General features: G+C 46.4%; 1 protein-coding gene across 2 annotated transcripts in view; it reads left to right on the top strand.

The window, feature by feature from the left end:
• The first annotated feature begins 254 nt into the window (after nt 1-254).
• Nucleotides 255-21,580, top strand: part of B4GALT1 (beta-1,4-galactosyltransferase 1) — a 48,338-nt gene continuing 27,012 nt past the window's right edge. The window contains exon 1 of one of the 2 annotated variants that reach the window (XM_090274269.1): nt 255-846. In XM_090274269.1, the coding sequence (XP_090130395.1) occupies nt 432-846 (415 nt within the window). In that variant the 5' untranslated portion in view covers nt 255-431. The remainder of the gene's footprint in view (nt 847-21,580) is intronic. The other variant, XM_090274267.1, reaches the window with a different exon arrangement.

Here is a 21,580-nt window from a genome sequence, read left to right as displayed (position 1 = left end):
CCGGGGTCTGAATCCCAATGGGGTATAATTCCTTGTCTTCGGGGCTGCCAGCCGCCCCCTCGAAACAGCTCCGCCCCCGGCAGCTCAACTTTCAAGGTCCCCGCCCCCTCCCCTCGTCCCCGCCCCTCCTTCCCGGGACCAGAGACCCCGCCCTTGCGCCCTCGCCTTGAACACTCCGCTCCCGGCCCCGCCCCTACCGCGGGCCCCGCCCCCGGCCCCGCCCGCCCTTCTGGCCCCTTTGCTGTCGCTCTGCTGCCGGGGCGGCGGGGAGTCTCTGTGTTCCGCTGTTTGCTATCCGGTGCCGAGCACTTCGCTCCCACCCCCTCCCCCCTCCCCCCATTCCCGCGGTCTGGCAGCGCCTGGCCGGCGGCCCGCGGGCGGGCCGCCCTACCCGCTGTAGCCCACCCGCTTCTTAAAGCTGCGGCGGGAAGATGAGGTTCCGGGAACCTCTCCTGGGCGGCAGCACCGCGATGCCGGGCGCATCCCTGCAGCGGGCCTGCCGCCTGCTCGTGGCCGTCTGCGCGCTGCACCTTGGCGTCACCTTGGTCTACTACCTGGCCGGCCGCGACCTGGGCCGCTTGCCCTATCTGGTCGGAGTCCCCACACCGCTGCAAGCTGGCTCGAACGGCGCCGGGGCCATCAGGCAACCCTCCAGCGAGCTCCGACCGCGAGGGGCATCACCGCCGCCACCGCCTTTGGACGCCTCCTCCGAACAGCGTCCGGGTCATGATTCCAGCCCAGACGCAGACTCTCGCTCCGGCCCCTCAAGAAACTTGACTTCGGCCCCAGTGTCCCCCATCACAGCACTGTCGCTGCCCGCTTGCCCTGAGGAGTCCCCGCTGCTCGGTAAGGACTCGGGGCGGCACCAGTCCGAGGACTGGGACTCTCCCGGATGATTTCCCCGACAGGGCCCCTAGGACGTTCGCCCTCGCCCTCTCCCACGACGGCCGGCCGGCCTACCCATTCTGGGTCAGACTCCCTTATCCCTAACAGAGGTTCCGGGCTGGATGGGGGTGAGAGGTTGGGAGGTGAGTCCCTTTGGATTCGTGGTGGAAGCCGGTGCGGAAGTGGTGTGGGGAAGCCGCAGGCCGCTCTGGCCCCAGAACCCCGGAGGGCCTTGGAAACTCCCCTGCTCTCGCCCAAGCCCCAAGAAGTTTTGGATTTTGAGTGTTTAGGGGTTGGAGCAGCTTTCGCACTGCTAACTGTGGTGGAGTCCACAAGGCAGCTCAGAGGAACCTCCACTTTGGAGGACGGATGATGAGGCCTCCAGTGGGCGAGGGAGCTGCTCTCCCAGGTCACGTCATCCACAGAACCACTCTCAACTGAGTGTGAGTTAGCCTTTCTTTCCTGAGCTTTTAGGCAAGTGACTTTTCCCCAAACCTGTTTTCTCGCATGTTAAATGGGGATAATAAATAATACCTATCTCAGAAAGTAGTTTTGGGAGATGAGATGAGGCCGTGTAAACACGGGTTTACATTACTAAGGGTAAACCCTCCGTAAATTGTCACTATCGTGTTCCGTTCCTCTCCCATATCCCTGCCCTGGGACCCTCCTCACCTGCTTCTTGCCCCAAACCACAGTGAGCTGGGTCCTTCCAGGGGCCGTAGGTGTTTGTGGGAATATAATGTATGTGCCCAGGGGACTGGAGGGCTGAAATATAACCAGTTAGCACTGACTTGTCCCTTTCCGGGAGCAGCCTGGAGTCTCAGTTGTCTTGCCTAGAGGATGTGAACTCTAACCTCCAGCCTGTGTTTCAGCGAGGCTGAGAGCTTGGGGGTGGGGTGGGGGTGGGATTCCATTCCCTGCATCAGGAGGAGGCTGAGCTTGCTCCCAGACCTTTCCTTGACCCATAATCCACAGGCAGTCAGGAAGGCCCAACACAGCCACAGGTTGCTCCCAAGATTACCAGACAGGTGGCTGCTCATTTCTAATGCCAGGATTTAGAGAATGTTGTTCCGAGTGAGGGCCCTGGCAGGCAGGCAGGCGGGCAGGCATCCTGCCCGATAGGAACTCTTACACTTTTCCGCAGAACCCTGGCAGGGCAGGCCTCTTACATGATCTTGCTCAATTTCTCCAGTAATTACTTCAATATTTTTATATCCAGTTTAAGAGGAAGCTCTAGCAACTGGTCAGACATGAACTGCGGTAATAAGGGGGACTTCTTTTAAAGCAGGAAATTGAATTCCTTTGGACTTGATGGTTGTCTGGGAAGCAGACTAGTCCTAGAAAATGAAGGCGAATCTTTGCCCCGCTGCTGAGTACGTGATATAGAAGTTCCTCAGAATCTTTCGTGTGTAAAATGAGGTTGTACCTGCTTAACTCACAGGGTTATTTTTAGGACTAAATGAGATTGTGTATGTTAAGTATGTGACAAATAGGACTTGAGACTTGAAGTTTTATTTCTCACACTACCATGGAGAGTCTGAGAAAAGGAGGAATAAGTTCCCTTATGCCAGAGAGGCCAGGTTTTGTCCTTTTGTTTTTAAATGTTGCCTGGACTTTAGCAAATTAAAGTACCCCTGAGTTCATTAGATTGATGTCTGAGGTATGGGGTATGGGGTTCTCAGTGAAGCATGAGAGGCCGTGGTGACTCACCTCTGCTAATGGCGTTGCTGGTAATCAGTGGCCAGTTGCTGGTGTCTCTGAGTTAACTCTGACTTGGTGGCTCGAAGGGACTTTCTGAGAGATAATGTTGTGGGGGGCGAGGAGAGAGGCCCTGGGTCTTTTCTAGCTTGGCTGCCTTTGTGTGACAGGCATGGGACCATGGTATTTAGGTGGCTTGTTGAGGCAGCCCCAGAAAGTGAAGGCAGAGGATTTTTCTTCATTTTAACTGAGCCCTTCGGTTTGAGTGGTTGGGTGCAGCTCCCGGAGGGGAAGTTCCTGGCCAGGAGGGGGCCTTGAGAAAGCTGGAAGTCTCCCTGAGAGTCTGTGTGTGTGGGAGGGGGGCAGGGGGCATCTGTTCAGCTGGGCAGGTGTCTACCAAAGCCCTTGTGAGGTGGTTTTGAGGTTGGTGGGAGAAAGCATTCGTGGGTTTTAGAGCTGTGGCCTTTTCACTGCTTGCGGTTTCTTTCCACATTGTGGCTCTTCTTTCTGGTGTCCAGGGGTCTGGACCAGATGCGGCTGGTAGGTGGTGGGTACTGTAATGGGCATGCCCTTCCATGGAGGAGCCAGGCTGGGCTGTTGATGGGTCTCTGTGCTGGGTTGTCAGAGCCTTGGGATTGACTTCAAATAGACTTGGTTTGAATCCTGTCTCTCTCTACATTATCTGTGTGACATAGAGCAGGGTACAGTGTTTGGAGCCATAGTAGGTCCTGCGCTCAGCAATCCCGTGTGCTAGTGTGAGACCTCCTGAGTTAAGTGCTGTTGGGGGAGGTGGGCCTTTCCTGAGGATTCCTACAAGTTCCCCCCAGGAATTTTCCCATGCAGATCAGGCTTGTAGGTGGTGTCCTCTCAGACCTCAGGGGCTGTGCAGCATCCACCCCACTGAACTGTGGTGGTGAGACTCCTTTTCCTGGCTGCCTGGGTGTTTGCCTGCAATGTAATCAACCTGGGAGGAGCAGTGGCTTTGCACTTCTTGTAGATTCCTCCCTCCCCCACTCCCCCACCCAGAATGTTATCTGTGCTCAGATTTGGCAGCAGCTCAGTGTGATTTGACTGGTGACTGGTGCTGGCATTCCCAGCCCAGAGAGGGTCTGGATAGGGGGTGGGATATACCTCAGGTTGGACTGGTAAGGGGACACAGATCTGACCTGAGGACTCTAATGGGGCCTAGGACTGTTAGTATAGTCCCCTCAAGGGTGCGTGGGGGCAGGAGCTAGTGGTGAGTACGAGACTGTTTAATTTAAACCCCAGAGGCCCCTCTTGCCCACCTGTGCTATGAGGAAGACTCTGATCTACAGGTGGGCACCAGAGAGTCATGGACACCTGGGTCAGCAAATAGCAGGCACAGGTAGCCAGGGCCCTGGGAGCCACTTGTCCATGAGCCATTTTCCCTGGCTTTTGTGGGGGCTGTCAGCTGAGCCTTTGCCTCAGTGTGTGCCCTGGGGAAGACAAAGCATTGGTTGAGTCTCTGCTGAGCTCTCTCGGCTGGCCCTCAGGTGTTTCTCTGCCAGCACTCTGTCCCCTCCCCCCTTTCCTGCAGATGCACAAATGTGGACAGGAGCCCAGGACAGTGTGTACTTTGAGGACATCTGTCCTGGCCTCTGCTCAGAAAGGGCTTTCTCTCCCCTTTGGGGATAAGTTTTGGAACCTTATCACCTTCCATCTTGGGGTGGAGTCTCATCCTATGGGTTAGGGGATGCACAAGGAGACTCCCCTGTGTCTAGATCTTTAAGCTTTGGGAGGTTAGGTAACTAGTTCTTTAAACCAGTTTTGTCTTCTTACTTTTCTGGGGAAAATATTTATTGACATACACACAGACATCCCTTCTTGTTCAATGGGCTGAGATTGAGAAATACCCTCTGTGGCTCTCTGGCTTTCTGATGGTGGCAGGAGTGATTCTTGTCTGTTGCATTCCTCTCAGACTCTGAGCAAGTTCCTAAAGAGGCGGCATTTTGTCATATTCCTCTCTGTTGCTCTAGTGCCCAGCAAGCATAGGACAGGCACATTGTTGGAACTGAATGAGTTAAGTGACCAAATACTTTAGTCATCAAGGACACCCAGGCAAGTTGCCATCATATAAGATCTTACAGAGGGACCTACCAACACACCCAGCAGGATCTTCCCAAACTCGAGGCCACATCAGGCTGCCCTGAGCCTCTTCACTAAGTGTCTACTGGGCAAAAACCTCAAGAAACAGTACTGGGCCAGGAAACAGAAAACTGGGTTTCAGCCCCAGCAGGCCACTCCCTGGCCGCGTGTACTAAGGCAGGACTCTTCCCCTCTCCACAATGAGGGGTGGGGGCCGGGGGCCAGGATAGTCCCATCATGGGGTGCTCTGGATCTAAGACACTGCGGTTTGAATCCAATCCCACATTTGGTTCTTGCTCCCTATGCCCCAAGGAAGCATGATTGAACTGTGCTAATGACATTTAGGGGAGGGAGGGAGAGAGAGAGAGAGAGAGAGAGAGAGAGAGAGAGAGAGAGAGAGAGAGACTGTGTGTGTGTGTGTGTGTGTGTGTGTGTGTGTGTGTGTGTGTTTAGTCTCGCCCTCACCTTAACCCATCCTCCTTTCCTTCTTTTCTTCCTTATCTCTTTCTCTTGTTTAGAAACCCAGAGTTGGTATCAAAGTTTTATTTGATTGTGTGCCAGTGTTTCTCTAATTTCTGAAGCCTAACATTGGCTCTGCTGGGTAATCTTGAACGTGCTGCTTTTTAATGACCATGATGAGACCTTAGTAGCCATATGGTTGGGCATTATGGTCTTTGGATAGCAGCAGGGTAGGGATTCCCAGGCTGGGACTTGGCTAATTTATGGGTTGGGAATGGCTGGACAGTTAATGCCAAGGCGATCCCAGCCCTTCTGTGGGTTCTGCCCTGGGGGCTTGCCAGACTTTGGGGGCTCATCTGGGTCCCGGGCATTTGTGAAAGGGGCCCAGTCATCCTCTAGTCGAGTCAAATCTGGTGTTTCCTCCAGCCTCTTACCCAGTGCCTCCTACCCCTTATTCCCTACTGAGTGTGCCCTGACTATTCCTGACAGGAAGCAGAGACTAGAATTTTGCTTGAATCCACATCCACCTGGAAATTCCAGTTTTTCTCATCCAGTTAAGCACTGATCCAATTGTCTTAGGATAAATGGTCTGCCCTTTCTGCTTAAATCCCTTGAGGGCTTGGCACTGTGGCCATTTTCCATTTGGCTCTGGCACTGCCCAGTGCGTGCTCTGGGCAGTGAGGTCACTGTAAAGGCTAGCCAGCCAGACCTTGCCTCCTACGGGAAATAACAAGGCATGGGATTGGATTTGGTGACCACCACATGGCCTTCCTATTCCTTAACTTGGTGACGGGTTCTGGCAACCAGACTGTGGCTATGATTGTAAAGGCCTCAGTTGTGGGGGCCTCTGTGTTGATCTGGGCCTCTACAGGTCACCAGCCTGGGGAGAGATCTCTAATCCCTTTCTGAAGGTTGGGTAGAAGGTTGTAGTGGTTTGGGGGTAGGCGACAGGATCTGGCAGGGAGCTAGCTGGCTATGGGTAAACGTGACCTGGAGGGATTTGTCCTTAGAAGGCAGAAGGGCTGACTCACACCCTCAGTGTTTCAGGTTCTGCTTTCCAGCCTGGTCTCAGCCAGAGCCATTCCAACACAAATGAAGGCCAGTGGCTGTATAATTGGCTGTTGCTGAATTATTTGGCAGTGATTTTAATCTCTGGTCTGGATGTGTTATGTAGCTGGCCTCTCCAAAGTCCATCAGCAAGCCCAGAGAGAAGTATTTGCTTCACTGGCAGAATAGGAGCTGTAGTTGTTTGCTTTTTCCTGTGTGCGTGCGTGCGTGCGTGCGTGCGTGCGGGTGTGTGTGTTTTAAGGAGCCAGTAATCTCCTTTGTATAAAAAGTAATGCAGGCTTATTGAAAATAATTTGAAAAGATAAGAAGTATTAAAGCATACCTATATTTCTGCCACCCAGACAAAATATAGTGGCATATTTTCTGCTAGTCTTTTTTTTGGTATAAGTTCAAGAATATAGCTGATATCTTTATAGATGGACAGATAGGTTGGTATAAATTGGTATTTTTCACTTAAGATTCTGTCACAAGCTTGGTTCTATACCTTTAAAAGTCACAAAGGCTATATTATTTTGTCTGCTAAATATGCTATAATTTTTATCATTCAACAGTTGTTGAACATGGACACACACAGAACACACAGTTTTAGAGGGGTTTTCTTGGTGGTCTTGTGAGGAGTGTGCATAAAGCTTTATGCACTTTTTGCATTGTTTCCATAGTAGAATTTTCTAAAACCAAATAAAGGAGTGTTTTTTGAGAAGGGCTAGGTTTTTAAACCTCTTTTACTAAAGGATAGGCCCATCAAAAATTACGTGTTTGCTTATTGCAGGCAGATGAGTATCATTTATTGCGGAATGAAGGATGTGTCTAGAATTTTGATTAAAAAGGAAACTAGGTGCAGGAAGTGTCTGGGGCTGGGGCAGAGGGCCAGGCTTCAGGCCAGGCTCTTGAGGATAAAGCTGAGCAGAGAATCAGTGGGAGTGATGCGCACAAGTCAGCTTTCTTAGTAACTTCTCCATTTGTCTCCTTAGCAGCCCTGGGCTAGGATTATGTGGACTGTGTGTCTACGGCCTTGGGGCCTTGGGGCCTTGGGGTCGTAGTGCTCCGTGGACAACCAGCTAGCTAACCCAATGTTGTTGACATGACTAACATAACTATTTCCATCGAAAGTGTGGCAACAAGCTAGCAAATCAGACCGAAACGCATAGCATAGCTCTCCCACCAACATGAGGTCCTGAGATCTGGGTGGGGGTGGGCGTCATGAAGTGAAAAACCTATGTTTCCAGGAATTCCTTTGGGGGGGTTCAGGCAGGGGTGGAGGGCAGAAGCCTCTGAGACCAGGAGAGTCTGGCATGCAGTAGGGGCTTGTTCAGGGGGGTTAGAGCAATTCAACCTCAGGCCAGTGCGCTAGGCTCTTCCCAAGGTGTCTATTTTGAAGTTATTCCACTTTGAATGTCCTCACTGGACCTAAATTCTCCTCTTCTGAGGGACACTTTGGGTTTGGGACTCCGCCAGGGGTCATTTGGCGTGGAGTCTGGGAATGGGGGGGTGGGGAGGCTGCTCCGAGGGAAGGGGCAGGGTTATGTCATAGCAGTGTGATAAGTGTGGTATTGAGATCAGGCTCCTTCCTGCCCCACCACATGGATTGTAGGGAGGGGCCCTGGCAATGGGTTCAGTCATTGCCTAGGGTGCATTCTAAAAATGCCTTACAGTTTTTCTGTAAAAGTTTCCTCCTGTTTTGCATAATGTCCTTTTTTTGCCTTTGACATCCTGAAACCACAGAGATATTCTTGCTGTTTTAGGAGACTGCCAGCTTGAAAAAACAGGAAAGGACTCTGAGATAAGGGTGGACTTAAGGAAACTGGTATTTGCATGGTAGGAGGTAGGAGGTAGCTCCTGGCATTCAAATGAGCTTTTCAGGCAGCCTGGGTAGCGTCTCTGCCTGTCTAGCAGACTTGAGTCTTCACCCCAAAGTTAAGAGGTGTCCCAAGGAAGAGAATGTATGGGGACTTACTTGCTCATTCAGCAAACTTGCATTGGTAACTAGATTAAATGAAGCATGAAAGTTAGATGTGAACAAAGGCTGACCCCCATTCTCTGGGAGCCCCTCAGCAGTGGACAGACTCTGGCAATACTGTGTGGTCAGAGAGAGGAGAGGAAACATGGGTGCTCCCAGGGCGAGAGTCAGGATGGAGGGCCTCGCTTCCAGAGACTGACTGGGGTTAGCTTCGCTGCCTCAGCCTGTTTGAGCAGTCTCCTTGGTTGAGAAGGGCAGGGACCTACTGCTGAACACAGCGTGTAATACCCTGTAGTTGCCGCACATGGGAAGAACATCATAGCTGAGGCCCAGCTGTCGCATACAGTTACCAGCGAGGTGGAAGACAGGAAGTGGAGGCAGGGTGAACAGAAGATGGTATAAGAGAGAGCCAGTGTACTTGGGACCATGCTGGGCAGGGCAAGGCTGAGAACAGCTCAGACGGAGGGACCGAAGGGAGGAAGGTGAAAGGAAGGAGAGGTACAGAGGGCTTTTGTGGTCTGCAGAGGGCAGGAACAAGCCTTGAAGGCCATGGTAATGAGGGTTCTGTGTTCTGGTTCTTTTTATAATAAATTCGTCGTGTTATTTTGGGCAAGTCCCAACTCCATTGGCCCCTCTTCTCATCTCTGAAGTTTGTTTGAATGGGTTGGACTTTTTAGTCTTTCATGCTCTCTGTCTCTTCCTCCTGGAGTCTCTATAGGTTGGTGTGGCGGTGGAAATCCTGGGTATATCTGCAACATGAAAGGCTTTTGAAATTTCCTGTGACGTTTACTACCACCCACTACCCAATTCAAGGGCTCTTGTAATGAGGCTTCTGCTGAGGATTTTGTCACCTCTGACTAAGAAGGCATAAAGATTTTAGTTGATGGATGACCTCCAAAATGGCATGGGGAATGTTTCTTACTATCACTCTGCCTAGCCATGTGATATGGGAAAGATGTTATCCTCTTTGTTCTCACCTGTAGGTGCGAACTAGGTAATAAACATAAAAGGGCCTCAAACAGTGCCTAACATAGAATAACCTCTGAATATATGTTACCTATTATTGGTAGTACTGATAGTTCTTTTTAAAAAATTTTTTATCCTTACCTGAGGACATGTTCATTGATTTTTAGAGAGAGGGGATGGGAGGGAGGGAAAGAGGAAGAGCAACATCATGTGAGAGAGAAACATTGATCAGTTACCCCCCTTTGTCCCCCAAATCCTCCCTGTAACCTAGGTATGTCCCCTGGCTGGGAATTGAATCCATGACATTTCAGCCAACTAACTGAGCCACACTGGCCAGGGCAGTACTGATAATTAAAATATATATATATATATATTTTCTTTATTTTTAGGTGGGGGAGGGAGAAAGAAAGGGAGAGAAACATTGATGTGTGAGAGAAACAATCCATTAATTGCCTCTCACACATCCCCAACTGGGGACCTGGCCCGCAACCCAGGCACGTGCCCTGAATGGGAATTGAACCAGCGACCTTTTGGTCCACAGGCCGGCACACAGTCCATTGAGCCACACCAGCCAGGGCAGTACTGATAATTCTTATTGTGAAGATTTGGCTTTTGCTTTGTAGGATTTCTCCCTTTTATTTTTTTAGTTGAAAATGCCATCACATTAAATGTTGAAAAACATAATTCTTTTATGTACCATTGTAACAAAATGTATGTCTAACACTGTAACAAAACTTGAATTTACTTTCCAAATGTATATGTATTATACTGTTGTACTTGTACTATGAAACTCTTTGCATTCTGCTATTTTCATTAAACTGTTATGTTGTTTATAATTGTCCTAATTATCTTTTGTAGCTGCTCTGGAAGATTCTTACGGATATTCCCTTAGCATTCAACATTCCAGATTTCACCATCATAGATAATCTTGAACATTTTTGCTGTGTGTAGCTCATTGCTTCAATAGAATTATTTCCTTGGGAGGAATTTCTAGGCCTAAGGATATGGTCATCTCTAGGACACTGATTCACATTGCTACTTTGTTTTCCAGGGAGATTGGAATAATCCATAGGTCTTAAACTATAAATTCCTGGGCCAGGGATATTGGCTTTTAAGGAGTGTGGATTCCCAGAGAGAGTCAGGCCTATCTGGAGTCTCACACTTAAAACACTCCCAGCCCTTGGGCCTTGTGCTTGTGTTAAGGTTTCTGTGTAGGGCCTGCATCCACTCTGGACTCAAAGCTTTTCCTTTTAGCCTTTGCCTCTGGTTCTTGCTGAGGTTTCTTATATCTAAAAAGATTTACTGGTGGCTCTTTCAATACCTTTGCCAATAATTGATTTACACAAGTAAGAACCTTTCCTTATTTATTTATGGAGGCAAATCTATAGAATAGGGTCAGACCCTGGCTTTGAAAGCCTTGCTTAAAAATAGTGTTGATCTAGACTTCTGGCCAAGATGGAGGTGTAGACAGACATGCTGCGTCTCTCTCCACAACTAAGAAGGAATACAACTACCTCAAAACTAGAGACAACCAGAAGCTCCAGAAAATCAACCTGCATGGAAGTCCAGCAAACAAAGACATAAAGAAAAAATACTCATCCACACAGGTAGGAGCGGCGGAGCCGGAGCGGAGAGGATGAGGTGTGGTGTTGGCAACAGCGGGGGCATCGGTAGGCCGGCAGAAAGCATAGTCACACATTTTAAAAAGTCAGGAGGGACACCTGGGGAGCTTTCTCAGCTCCACACCAGACCTTCCATCACCAGGGAAAATCAAGCCTCATTGTTTCCGACTGTGCAGACCAGTAGGGGTCGGGGTGGAGGCAGGAACTGCCAGTCTCTCAGCAGAGTCTGCTTGTTTAAAGGGCCCTCATAGTTCTAGAACGTTGGCAGACCCACCCACTCCTGGGAACGATGGCCAGGACAACAGCGAGAGGGGCACCAGTCCGGTGCGGAGATGAGAGAGGTGCCTGGAAAAGGGGTGAGTGCTGGGCAGGCAGCATTGTTCCCTCTCGGACCCTTCCCTCACATACAGTGCCACGAAGTAGTGAAACAGGTTGTCCTGTACTGATGAATCCCTAAAGCTCCGCCCCTTACAACATAACAGGAGTGAAAGCACTACCTGGGACGCGGAAGCAAACAAACACAGGAGCCTGTCAGAATGAGGAGACAGAGAAGTATGGCCCAAAAGGGGGAACAGATCAAGGTTCCAGTGAGAGAACTAAGTGACGAGGAGATAGCCAACCTAACAGATGAGGAGATAGACAACCTAACAGACGAAGAATTCAAAACACTGGTGATAAAGATGCTCACAGGCTGGACAGATATGCTTGAGTATGGCAAACGCATAAGGGAAGAAGTGAAAGAAAATCCACACAAAACCAATGCTGAAGGGAAGGAAACCAGGGTTCAAATCAATGATATTGAACATAAGGAAGAAAAGAACAGTCAACCAGTGCAGATTGAGGAAGCAAGAACTGAAAAAAATGAGGAAAACTTCCCAGATTTTGCGAAGGAGATTGATATACAGGTCCAGGAAGCACAGAGGGTCCTGGATGAGCTGGATGCAGAGGGAACCACACCAGAACGCATCATGATTGAGAGGCCAAAAGTGAAAGATAAAGAGACCTCGGGGCAACAAGAGAGAGGCAGAGGGTTGCCTACGGGGGGGTGCCTATAGGACTATCAGCTGATTTCTCAGAGGACACTTTGCAGGCAGGAATGGACTGGCAGGCAGTATTCAATGTGATGAAAGGCAATCTGCAACCAGGACTACTCTATCCAGCAAAGCTATCATTTGGAATGGAACGGCAGATGAAGTGCTTTCCAGACAAGGTAAAGCTAAAGGAGTTCATCATCACCAAGACATTATTATATGAAATGTCAAAGGGACTTACTTAAGAAAAAGATCAAAACTAGGAACACTAAAATGACAACAAACTCACAACTATCAACAACTGAATCTAAAAAATAAAAACAAATCCAACTAATCAAACCAGAATAAAAACAGAATTATAGATGTGGGGATCATTTGGAGGTTTATCAGCTGGTGGGGGGGGGGGGAGAAATGGGGATATGGTGCAGGGATTAAGAAGCGTAATCAATTGGTACAAAATAGGGGGAAGTTAAGAATAATATAGGAAAGGGTGAAGCCAAAGAACTTATGCACGACCCATGGACATGAACTAAGGGGGGTGGGATTGCTGGAGGGGAGGAGGGTACTGGGTGGAAGGGAGCAAAGGGGAAAGAAATTGGGACTACTGTAACAACATAATCAATAAAATATACTTTAAAAAAATTGTGTTGATCTAAAACTTTGCGGGTTGGTTGCTGGAGATGCTGCAGATGCGCTAGCTGGAACAGCTAACCTTTTAACCCAAGTGAATGAACTCTGATCTGACAGCCCTGGTTTATGGGATCCAGAAAGGAGGCCCAAACTAAGAAAGGCTTTAAAATTATATTGGGTAAAAATAAGTTGATCAATAACTCAAGGTCTACAAATATGAATTGCCAGTTCTGTCCCTGTAGCCACACCCCCATGCACATGCCCCTTTTGTAGATAAACGGGAGCCTGCTGACTTCCATAAATGGTAGAATGACTTTAGAGCTCGTGATTTCAGTGACCAAAGATTTACAAATCCAGCAGACAGGGCGTATTCAACTTGAAACAGCTGCTCCCTTCATCTTGTAGCCACTCCATATGTCCTCTCTTTTGCTGCGTTCCAGGGCAATCAGCTGTGACGTAGTAACAACAGGGTATTCTCTGGGTTTATTTGGAGTCAGGCCAGAGCTACTGTTGAGCATGTTGTTCCTGGGGGACCCAGGGCAAGACTTTCTTTCTGTGCAAACTGGGGAAATAATCCCTACTTCAGAGAGTTGATAAGTGGACAGAGTGAGATGAGATTTGTGGTAATATCAGTATTCTGTCTTTTGATCAATATCTAAATCATCCATCCCCTTGGGCACAGGAGACAGGCATTCAACATAGTAGGCTGCCCAGTATAATTTCCTCCAAATGCAGTTTTTTTTCATCTGCTGTGGGGCAGAGTTAACTGGTAGAGGGAAAGGTGTGAGGCTGTAACCACAGTTTAGGGACAGGATTTAACCTGGAACCAGGGTTTAGTGGAGACTGTGGCCTGGTTTATATGTGAGCATATGTGCCCCAGGCCACAAGGAGAAGGCCTCCCATTTTGTTGACATCTTGGAGTGTCTGTTGCCATGCGTCAGGCGTGCCAGGATTCTGTGGTGACCCATATTCTTCCCTTCTCTGGGTGGACATTGTTTATCAGTTTCCGGGGGAGACAACATCATAGATTACAGATAGCTGAGTGGTCTGGAGGGGGAGCTGGAGGGATCATTGGATTTTTGTTGGAGTCTCCGGAAGGGAGAAGGTATGTTCAAAAATGGGGGCTGGATGTAAATAGGCTTAGCCTGGAATGCCCAGTAGCCTGTGCCTAGTTAGTGTATTGTTAGTCAAACTTAAATACAGGCCTATAGACATCCTGTCTTTGCTCAGGAACTGGTGTTGAAAGCCAGGACGGCAGGCCATTCAGTCCAGTTCTGCTGCCAACCTACAGAGTAATCTGAGAGAAATCACATCTTGCTGGGCCTCAGTTTACCCATCTATAAAATGAGAAGAAGGGTTAGCTTGGATACTCCCTAGAGTCCCTGCCTGCCTAGGAGTTCTAATGTAGCCATGTACTCCTGCTCAGCAAGGCTAAGTGGCAGGACAGTAGAGTGCTGTCCCCATGAAGGCCAGTCATGTAGAGTTGGGGTGACTCTCAGTGGGCCCTGGGAGACAGGATTGAGTCTTACTTGACAAAATCCACACTTACCTGATCTTTCCAGCAATTTCACTTTCTAGACACAAAATCAAAACTTGGAATGAGTAAGTTGGTCCTTTTGCAAACCCAATCAGTGGGAGCCACTGTGAGTCTAGGGTCCTAGGCTCCAGACACAACCAGTCACCCACTCTCACAGCATGTAACACTTATTCAGCACTACCAAGCAAAGGAAAAGTACTTCATATGCATTATTTTCATTAACTGTCACAGCAGCTCTTTTTCGTGCCTAATTGTCCTGGTTAGAACTTTTAGTACAATGACGAATAGATGTGATAAGAGAGGACATCTTTTTCTTGTTCCTGATCTTAGTGGGAAAACATTGTCTTTTGCTATGTTAGCAGTGGGATTTTCATAGCAGTGTGGATACCAATTTTCCTCTTTAATCAGGTGAGAAAAGTTCCTAGTTTGTTTGAGAGTCTTTATCATGAATAGATTATGTGTTTTGTGAAATGCTTTTCAGTAATTGTGTGGTTTTTGTCATATATTCTATTGATATGGTATATTATGCATTGATTTATTTTTTTTAAAGATATAAATTAATCTTGAATTCCTGGGATAAATCCTGGTTGGTCATGGTGTATAATCCTTTTTATATGTTGGATTCAGTTAACTAGTTTTTTATTGTTGCTGCTGTTGAGGATTATTCATAAGAGATATTGATCTATAGGTTTTTTATTCAGCTTTATTGAAGTAAAATTGACAAAAATGATCTGTAGTTTTCTTTCTCATGATATCTTTGTCTGATTTTGGTATCAAGGTAATACTGACTCATAAATGAGTAGGGAAATGTTCCCCCTTCAATTTTATGGGGAGTTTGTGAAAGATTTGTATTCTTTCAATATCTAGTAGAATTCACTGTTGAGGCCATCTGGGCATGGGCCTTTCTTTATTGGAAGCTTTTTGATTACTAACTGAATTTTTTTACTTGTTACAGGTCTACTCAGATTTGCTACTTACTCGAGTCAGTTTTGGTAGTTCTGTCTTCCTAAAAATTTATCCACTTAATCTAAGTCGTTTAATTTGCTGGAATGCATTTGTTCATAGTAGTCCCTTAAAGTCCTTTTTATTTCTATAAGGTTGGTAGGGATGTTCCCTATTTCATTCCTGGTTATGGTAATTTGAGCTTTTTTTTTTTCTTCTAGTAAGTTTAACTAAAAGTATGCCATTTTTTTCATTTTTTTTTTTTTAACTTAGGAAGGTCTTTATCATTCCAAGATTATAAATATTTTTTTCTGTTTTATCTTCTAAGCTGTTTTTTTTTTTAACATTTTAGTGCTTGTCCCTGACGGCAGAGATGAACACCATTGCTATGCAGGAAGACTTATGTCATACCCAAAGGCCCTTTGAGGTCCCAGGCTCTTCTTCCAAATCTATCGCTGTTGTGATGGATCAGAGTAGAAAAGTGGAATTTTAGCCACTCGTGACTGTAGAGCTGAAGGCTTTGAAGTTTTAGGGAGTCAGTGAGAAGGCAAAATAATATTTATTGATCATCTTCTAGTGTCAAGCACTGTGATAAATATGTATATGTGTTTTCTCATTTACCACCTGAAAAGAACATATTATTATACCCACTCCTTAGAGAAGGAAATTGGAGCTGGCTACATTTAAAGGGGTCCTGATATCCGAGAGGTATTGCCGGGAGTACATGGCAGGCAGACTGCCCAGATGGCTCTTAGGGAAGCAGGCTCTCTACAGCCCAGAGTCTGGTTCTAGATATAGAGCAAAGGATGTACTTGTAACCAGTATTACTGGTCTACAAATTCAGTTGGTGCTCCAGAACGTAACAGAGGGGCAACTGACTCAGTAATAAAACTCCCAGGAGACTTATTTACTTGCTGGAATGCTAAACTTCTGCTTACTGGGAAAATTAGAACTCTTGTTGAGTGTCTTAGAATTTTTCAGACACCTAGTGAGTCAGAAGTCAGAGCAGGGAAGTGAGTCCTCTTAATGTTGGATCATGTCAGGCTGTCATGGCTGATGGATCTATCCCCACAGTATTGCAGACCTGCTTAGGGACTTTGGTTTGGTCTAGCAGGCAGGGCTTCCTTCTCCTGTGTACAAGTGCTGGAAGGAGACACACAGCCCCATCCTCCACCACTCCCCTATTTATTTTTTTCTGTACATTCTCCTTTTCTTCCTTTCCATCTGGCCATCAAACTGTTTCATGGCCCATTATCATCATGGACTATCCTCATTCCACTTTCATTTCTGTTTCCTGCTGTTTTACATATAATGCATTTTTTTATTTTAGATTTTATTTTTTAGATGAGCATACAGTAAAATTGCTTTTTTGGGGGGGTAGTATATAGTTCTATGAATTTTAACACAAGTATATATTTGTATAACCACCACCACAATCAGGATACAGAGCATTTCTATCACTGCAAAAATCCCCCTTAAAGTCCTGTTTTCCTTCAACCCTTAACCCCTGGCAACCCCTGATCTGTTCTCCATTACTATTGTTTTGTCTTTCAAGAATGTCATGTAAGTGGAACAGTATATGTATTTTCTTGTACATGTATTTTTAACTTATGTAAATAGTATTATAGATCATTCTGATAGTATTTTTTCTCCCAGCTCTGTTTGAATTTTTTTAATTTTCAAAGACAGTTCAGATGATATGGCTGGTCTTAGTTCATGTTTCTTTTTATTACATGGCACTACATTGTTAAAGAGTACAGGCCAATAATTCTGTAGAAAGCTCCGTAATTTGGGCGCATCTGATATTTCCTTGTGATGAGATTATGCGCTTTTGGCAAGAATACCACATGAGCGGTGCTGAGTTGTCAGTGCATCATATCTGGAGGCACATGCTATTAATTTGGTCCTTACTGGCACTGTGAACTTTGATCATTTCATTATGGTAGTATCTGCCATTTCTCCATTTTAAAGTTACTGTTTTACCTTTATTAATTAAAACTTATATTATGGGCATTTACTTAGAGATTATGTCAATATCCTGTTATTTCCTGCTTTTTAGCATCTATTGATGATTCTTGGCTGGATCAGTTATTATGGTTGTTGGTGACTTAATTCTGTTGTCATTCCTTCTATGTTTATTAGTTGGCATTTTCCTGTAAGAAAGAGCTTTCCCTTCTCCCCTGTTAATTCAGTGCAGAGTTATGGATCCTTACTTTATTCAACAGCTTGTAATCCTTTACTAGGATTATTTATTTTGATGCTCAGGTTGTCCCAGATTTGGCCAAAGCGATCCACTTCAGGCTGGCTCCTATGTCCTTTTGAAATATTTGAGCACTTCTTCATTTTAGGTACAGCGAGATGTTCCAGGTTCCTCTTGCTCAGTCCTTGACTGAGCCCTGGACTCAACCACCTCTCCAACCAGCCCTAGTTCTTTTTAGTAGAGTGTAGTATTTAGAAACCAAGAATGGGCTGCAGTATTTAGAAACCAAGAATGGGCTGCAGGTGCTCACCCTTGTTTTTAAGAGTCATTCACATTGCTACGTGTGCATCTAGTATCCATGGTGTTCATACGGATTTTCTTTTTCCCTTCCTTAATGATAGACTCCCACACTGTCTTCACAAATACTGCTGTAAGGGACAGGCTTCTGAAGCACATCCTTTATGGACTTGTGCCTGTATATTTATGTTGATTTGGGAGTGCCAGATGCCACCCCACAATGGCCACCTGTGTTTATATTTCCACCAGTGGAGCATGAGCATCTCTGTACCTCCACAAATACTTGGCATTAACTGACTTCCTAATTTTTGCCAAATGAATAAATGTGCTGGGAGAGCTCTTGTTTTAACTTGCTTTTCTCTGATTACAAATAACGTCTTCTTATGCCTGATGGCTTTTGGGATTCCTCTCTGATAAATAGAGTATTCATAATAATCCTCTAGCTGTTTTTTTCATTGAGGTTCATCTATTTTTCTTGTTGATATGCAGGATTTTTTTAATATATCCGGGATACTAACCCCTTGCTGGTCTCGGACATTGCAGATACCTCCTCTGAGTCTGCCATCTGTCTGTTCACACTGCCCATGCTGTCTTTTGTTTGAACATGATCCTTTTTTCTTTGTTTTGTGCTGTCTCATCTGCACTCATCTTTTTCTGTAACTATGTTAATACCCTTAGTTCCTCCACATTTTCGGTGTTCTGGCATAGCTAAAAACATCAGTTGATTCCCTCAGCAAACAATCTTTATGACCCCTTAGCCTCTATTGAATTCTTTTGAGAATGACTTTGCCTCTTAGAGTGTAAGGCCCACATGCAAGTATTATTCAAATATTCAGCAAATATATGTTGTAGGTCTACTGCGTGTTAGGCACTGTGTTATCACTGACAAGGCTCAGAGGTTAATGAAATGTGCCTATGACTTTTCAGAAGTGGCACAGGGATTTGAATCCTGGTCTGTGACCTCTTCCTACCATGCTCCTTCCCATGAAAATTGCATTTGCTTCCTGTAGAACTGTGTGTCACATTTCTGTATCTTTTCTAATGAATGACCTAAGAAGGTGCACACCAGCATCCTGAGGCAAGGGAATTAATCAAAAGAGGAATGGAGGTAAATGTGGCCCCTGCCATCCTGGGCCTGGAGTTCTCCAGTGGCAGGCCCTGGGCTACCTGTCGGTGATTCTCCAGGGTGAGAGTGGAGGCCTCAAAGGATGCCAGGGACTGTCTCAGCCTGGAGGGGAAGGTCTGAAAGTAAGATACCAGACTCCATCATTCTAATCCTTTCCTTCCAGAAGTGCTCTCGTTCTAGGAGGAGAGAGATGCAGCAAGATCTTCCTGGGGCTGACATGGCATTTCTAGGCAAGTTGGCCTCCTTAGCCTTTCCTGGTAGTGATAACTGATAACTGTGGGCAGGCATGGTTTCCATGAATTCCAGCAAAGGGAGGGAGGGAGGGAGGGAGGAAGAAGGGCTGGGTGAGGAGGAAATCTGTTTTTGGGCAAGGACCAAGCAAAGCAGAAATTCCTCCTGGGACAATTTTCCCCAGTGGACAAACACTGGGATGCCTGTTTACTGGGCTTCAAAAGCCTGTGATCCCTGGCACTGTTTCCTGACCTCACTCAGGGCCTTGCAACTCTGTGGTTGCACTGAGGGGAGGTAGAAGAGGGTAAAGGGGAGATAAATGGTGATGGAAAGAGACTTGACTTTGGATGGTAAATACAATATACAGATGATGTATTATAGGATTGTACACTTGAAACCTATATAATTTTATTAACCTATTTTATCCCAATAAGTTCAGTAAAAATTAAAAAGAAAAAGAGAGCCTTTTTGGGTCACCCCAGGACAGAAGTGTACTGTCATGCCCTGAGTTCTGGAGCCTTGTCTGTGTATGGTATAGAAATGTGCTTGAGGAGGGTTTAGGTTGGTGATGCCAAATAAGAGTCTTTTTTATGCCACTTGGGATGAGTTGGTAGCTCCCAGAGCCCTAGGTTGAGACGGATTCTGTGTCCCCATGGGCACAGCATAGGGAGAGTAGAGGGGCATGCCTGCTGTGATTTGTTCACTGCGTAGATGTGTCCATGAACATGAGAACCCTAAAGGATTGATAAGGGGGAAATAAAGGTGGCTTTTTGTGTGTGTGGTGAGGGGAGGCAATCTAAGAATGTTCTTGAGGAAGTGTGTCAGTCTCTCTGACCTTCGATTTCAAATCCTCATGTATAACTGTAGGGCTGAAACATAATTCTCAAGGTCTGTCCAGCTTTCGTCTGCCAGGATTCTTCTTTGTTCTGGTTCAGAGAGGATCTGGATCCTTCCAGGTGATGGAATCTGACCATGGCTTTGCTCCCTTAGATTTAGGCCTTGGTACCCTTAGTGACAGGACCCTGGACTGAGTGACTACCTAAGGCTTTTCTCGTGATCTCACAACCCACATCAGACTTTGAGCTTTGGGGTTATTCCCTCAAGGAACAAGTGGTATTTGGTGAAGCACCTACTTGATGTGGCAGTGTGAGGTTTAGATGAGGAAGTGCAACATTTTCATTAGGTTGTCCACTACCACAAAGTTTTGAATTGTAGGCCTAGAACGTGCAAGAAACTTATTTTAAAATTGAGGGTGCTGTTCCTGGAAACCAAAGGCATTTTAAGAGCCCAGAAAGGGAGTGTTTTTGCCCTTGGTGGCCTTGGTCATAGATGTGTGTTAGGACAACAATCTAGATTCTCAAGCATTAAAGGCAAGGTGGTTCCCTGCTCTGTTAACTCAGCTTCTTCTTCTTTTCTTTTTCTTTAAGATTTTATTTCTTTTTAGAGAAAGGGGCAGGGAGGGAGAAAATGAGGGAAAGAAACATTGATGTGGGAGAGATATATCGACCAGTTGCCTGTCACACGCCCCCATCTGGGGACCTGGCCCACAACCCAGACATGTGCCTTGACTGGGAATCAGACCGGCAACCTTTTGGTTTGCAGGATGATGCCCAGCCCACTGAGCCACACCAGTCAGGGCTCAGCTTCTTAGCTTTTAGTGGAACACATGCTGTGTGGGTCAACACACATTTGTGGATGCTGCTCTGCAAGTAACTGTCCCACATACAACAAGGAATGAATGATACAATCCCTGCCTGCATGGAGATGAGGGAGAAAGCAGGGCACTCATCCTGAAGGGCCCATTGTTGCGTCAAGGATGTTCTGGGCATCTGGAGCAGGGATTATTGGCCCAAGGGGCTTGAGGAAAGCTTTGAAGAGAGGATGACATGTGGTTTAAATTTTGAAGGATTTTTATGTTACCAATCGGTAGCTTTCACAAAGGTTTTTGAGATAGTTTATAAGAGTACACACCATAAAAAAGGACCAACATAAATAAAATCAGAAATAGAGAAAAATATGTTAAGACCAAGGGAGAGTTAATATGTAGATGTTCAGACCATGTGGCCCAATATAGTTATGACATCTCTCCCTTTACAAAAGCCAAAACTAACATGGTTTAATGTTCTGTTACATGACATACCTTGTCAGAAAGGAGAAATACACAGCAGTTCCTGACTGTAAGCTGTTTTTCTTGGTAGTTCACTTTTAGAGAGAGCTTCACGGGATGGGATGGAGATGGTGGTTAAAGAGGGGACTTATAAACTAGCATTTCTCCAAATATAATCCAGGGATCCACATTAAAATTACCCATAGTGCATGTTTTTAAAATGCAAAGTCCTGGCCTCTAGCCCAAGATGTACCAAATCAGAAGCTTTGTTGAGTAGGACCCAGGAATCTGCATTTTGCTTCCCCAGGTGATTCTTGCACGTCACAGTTTGAGAACCTCTGCAGTAGATGGAAAGCTCTCTTGCATTTTGAAAGCAAATCGAGTAGCACATGAGAGTGCTTGGCCTTTGTTTGAAGGCTGGGTGGGAATTTATAATGGGGGGAGAGAAGGGCACAGAAAGGCTAGTTCCACTGAAGCTGGTGGTCCATTGCTAGCCAGGATATTTGCAGGTCATAGTTTGGAAGACCTACAAAGTGTGGCAGTTTGGGCACATGGCTGGCCCGCCCCTGAGCAGAGATGGACGGAGAACATTTGGCCCCACTGTGCCCGTTTTGTCCACCTTGCCCTTGGTACCTGGGCCCTTTTCTGTAGACCTCCTCTGACAGGTGCCTTTATCTTTGGAGCAAATACTTTGTTTTTTCTCTATGCCCTCAAATGC

Source organism: Furipterus horrens, unplaced genomic scaffold (genome assembly GCF_987537825.1).
Source record: "Furipterus horrens unplaced genomic scaffold, mFurHor1.1.pri manual_scaffold_4, whole genome shotgun sequence".
NCBI lineage: Eukaryota > Metazoa > Chordata > Mammalia > Chiroptera > Furipteridae > Furipterus > Furipterus horrens.
Note: the sequence above shows the minus strand (reverse complement) of the source record. Positions and strands in the feature narration are given on the sequence as shown.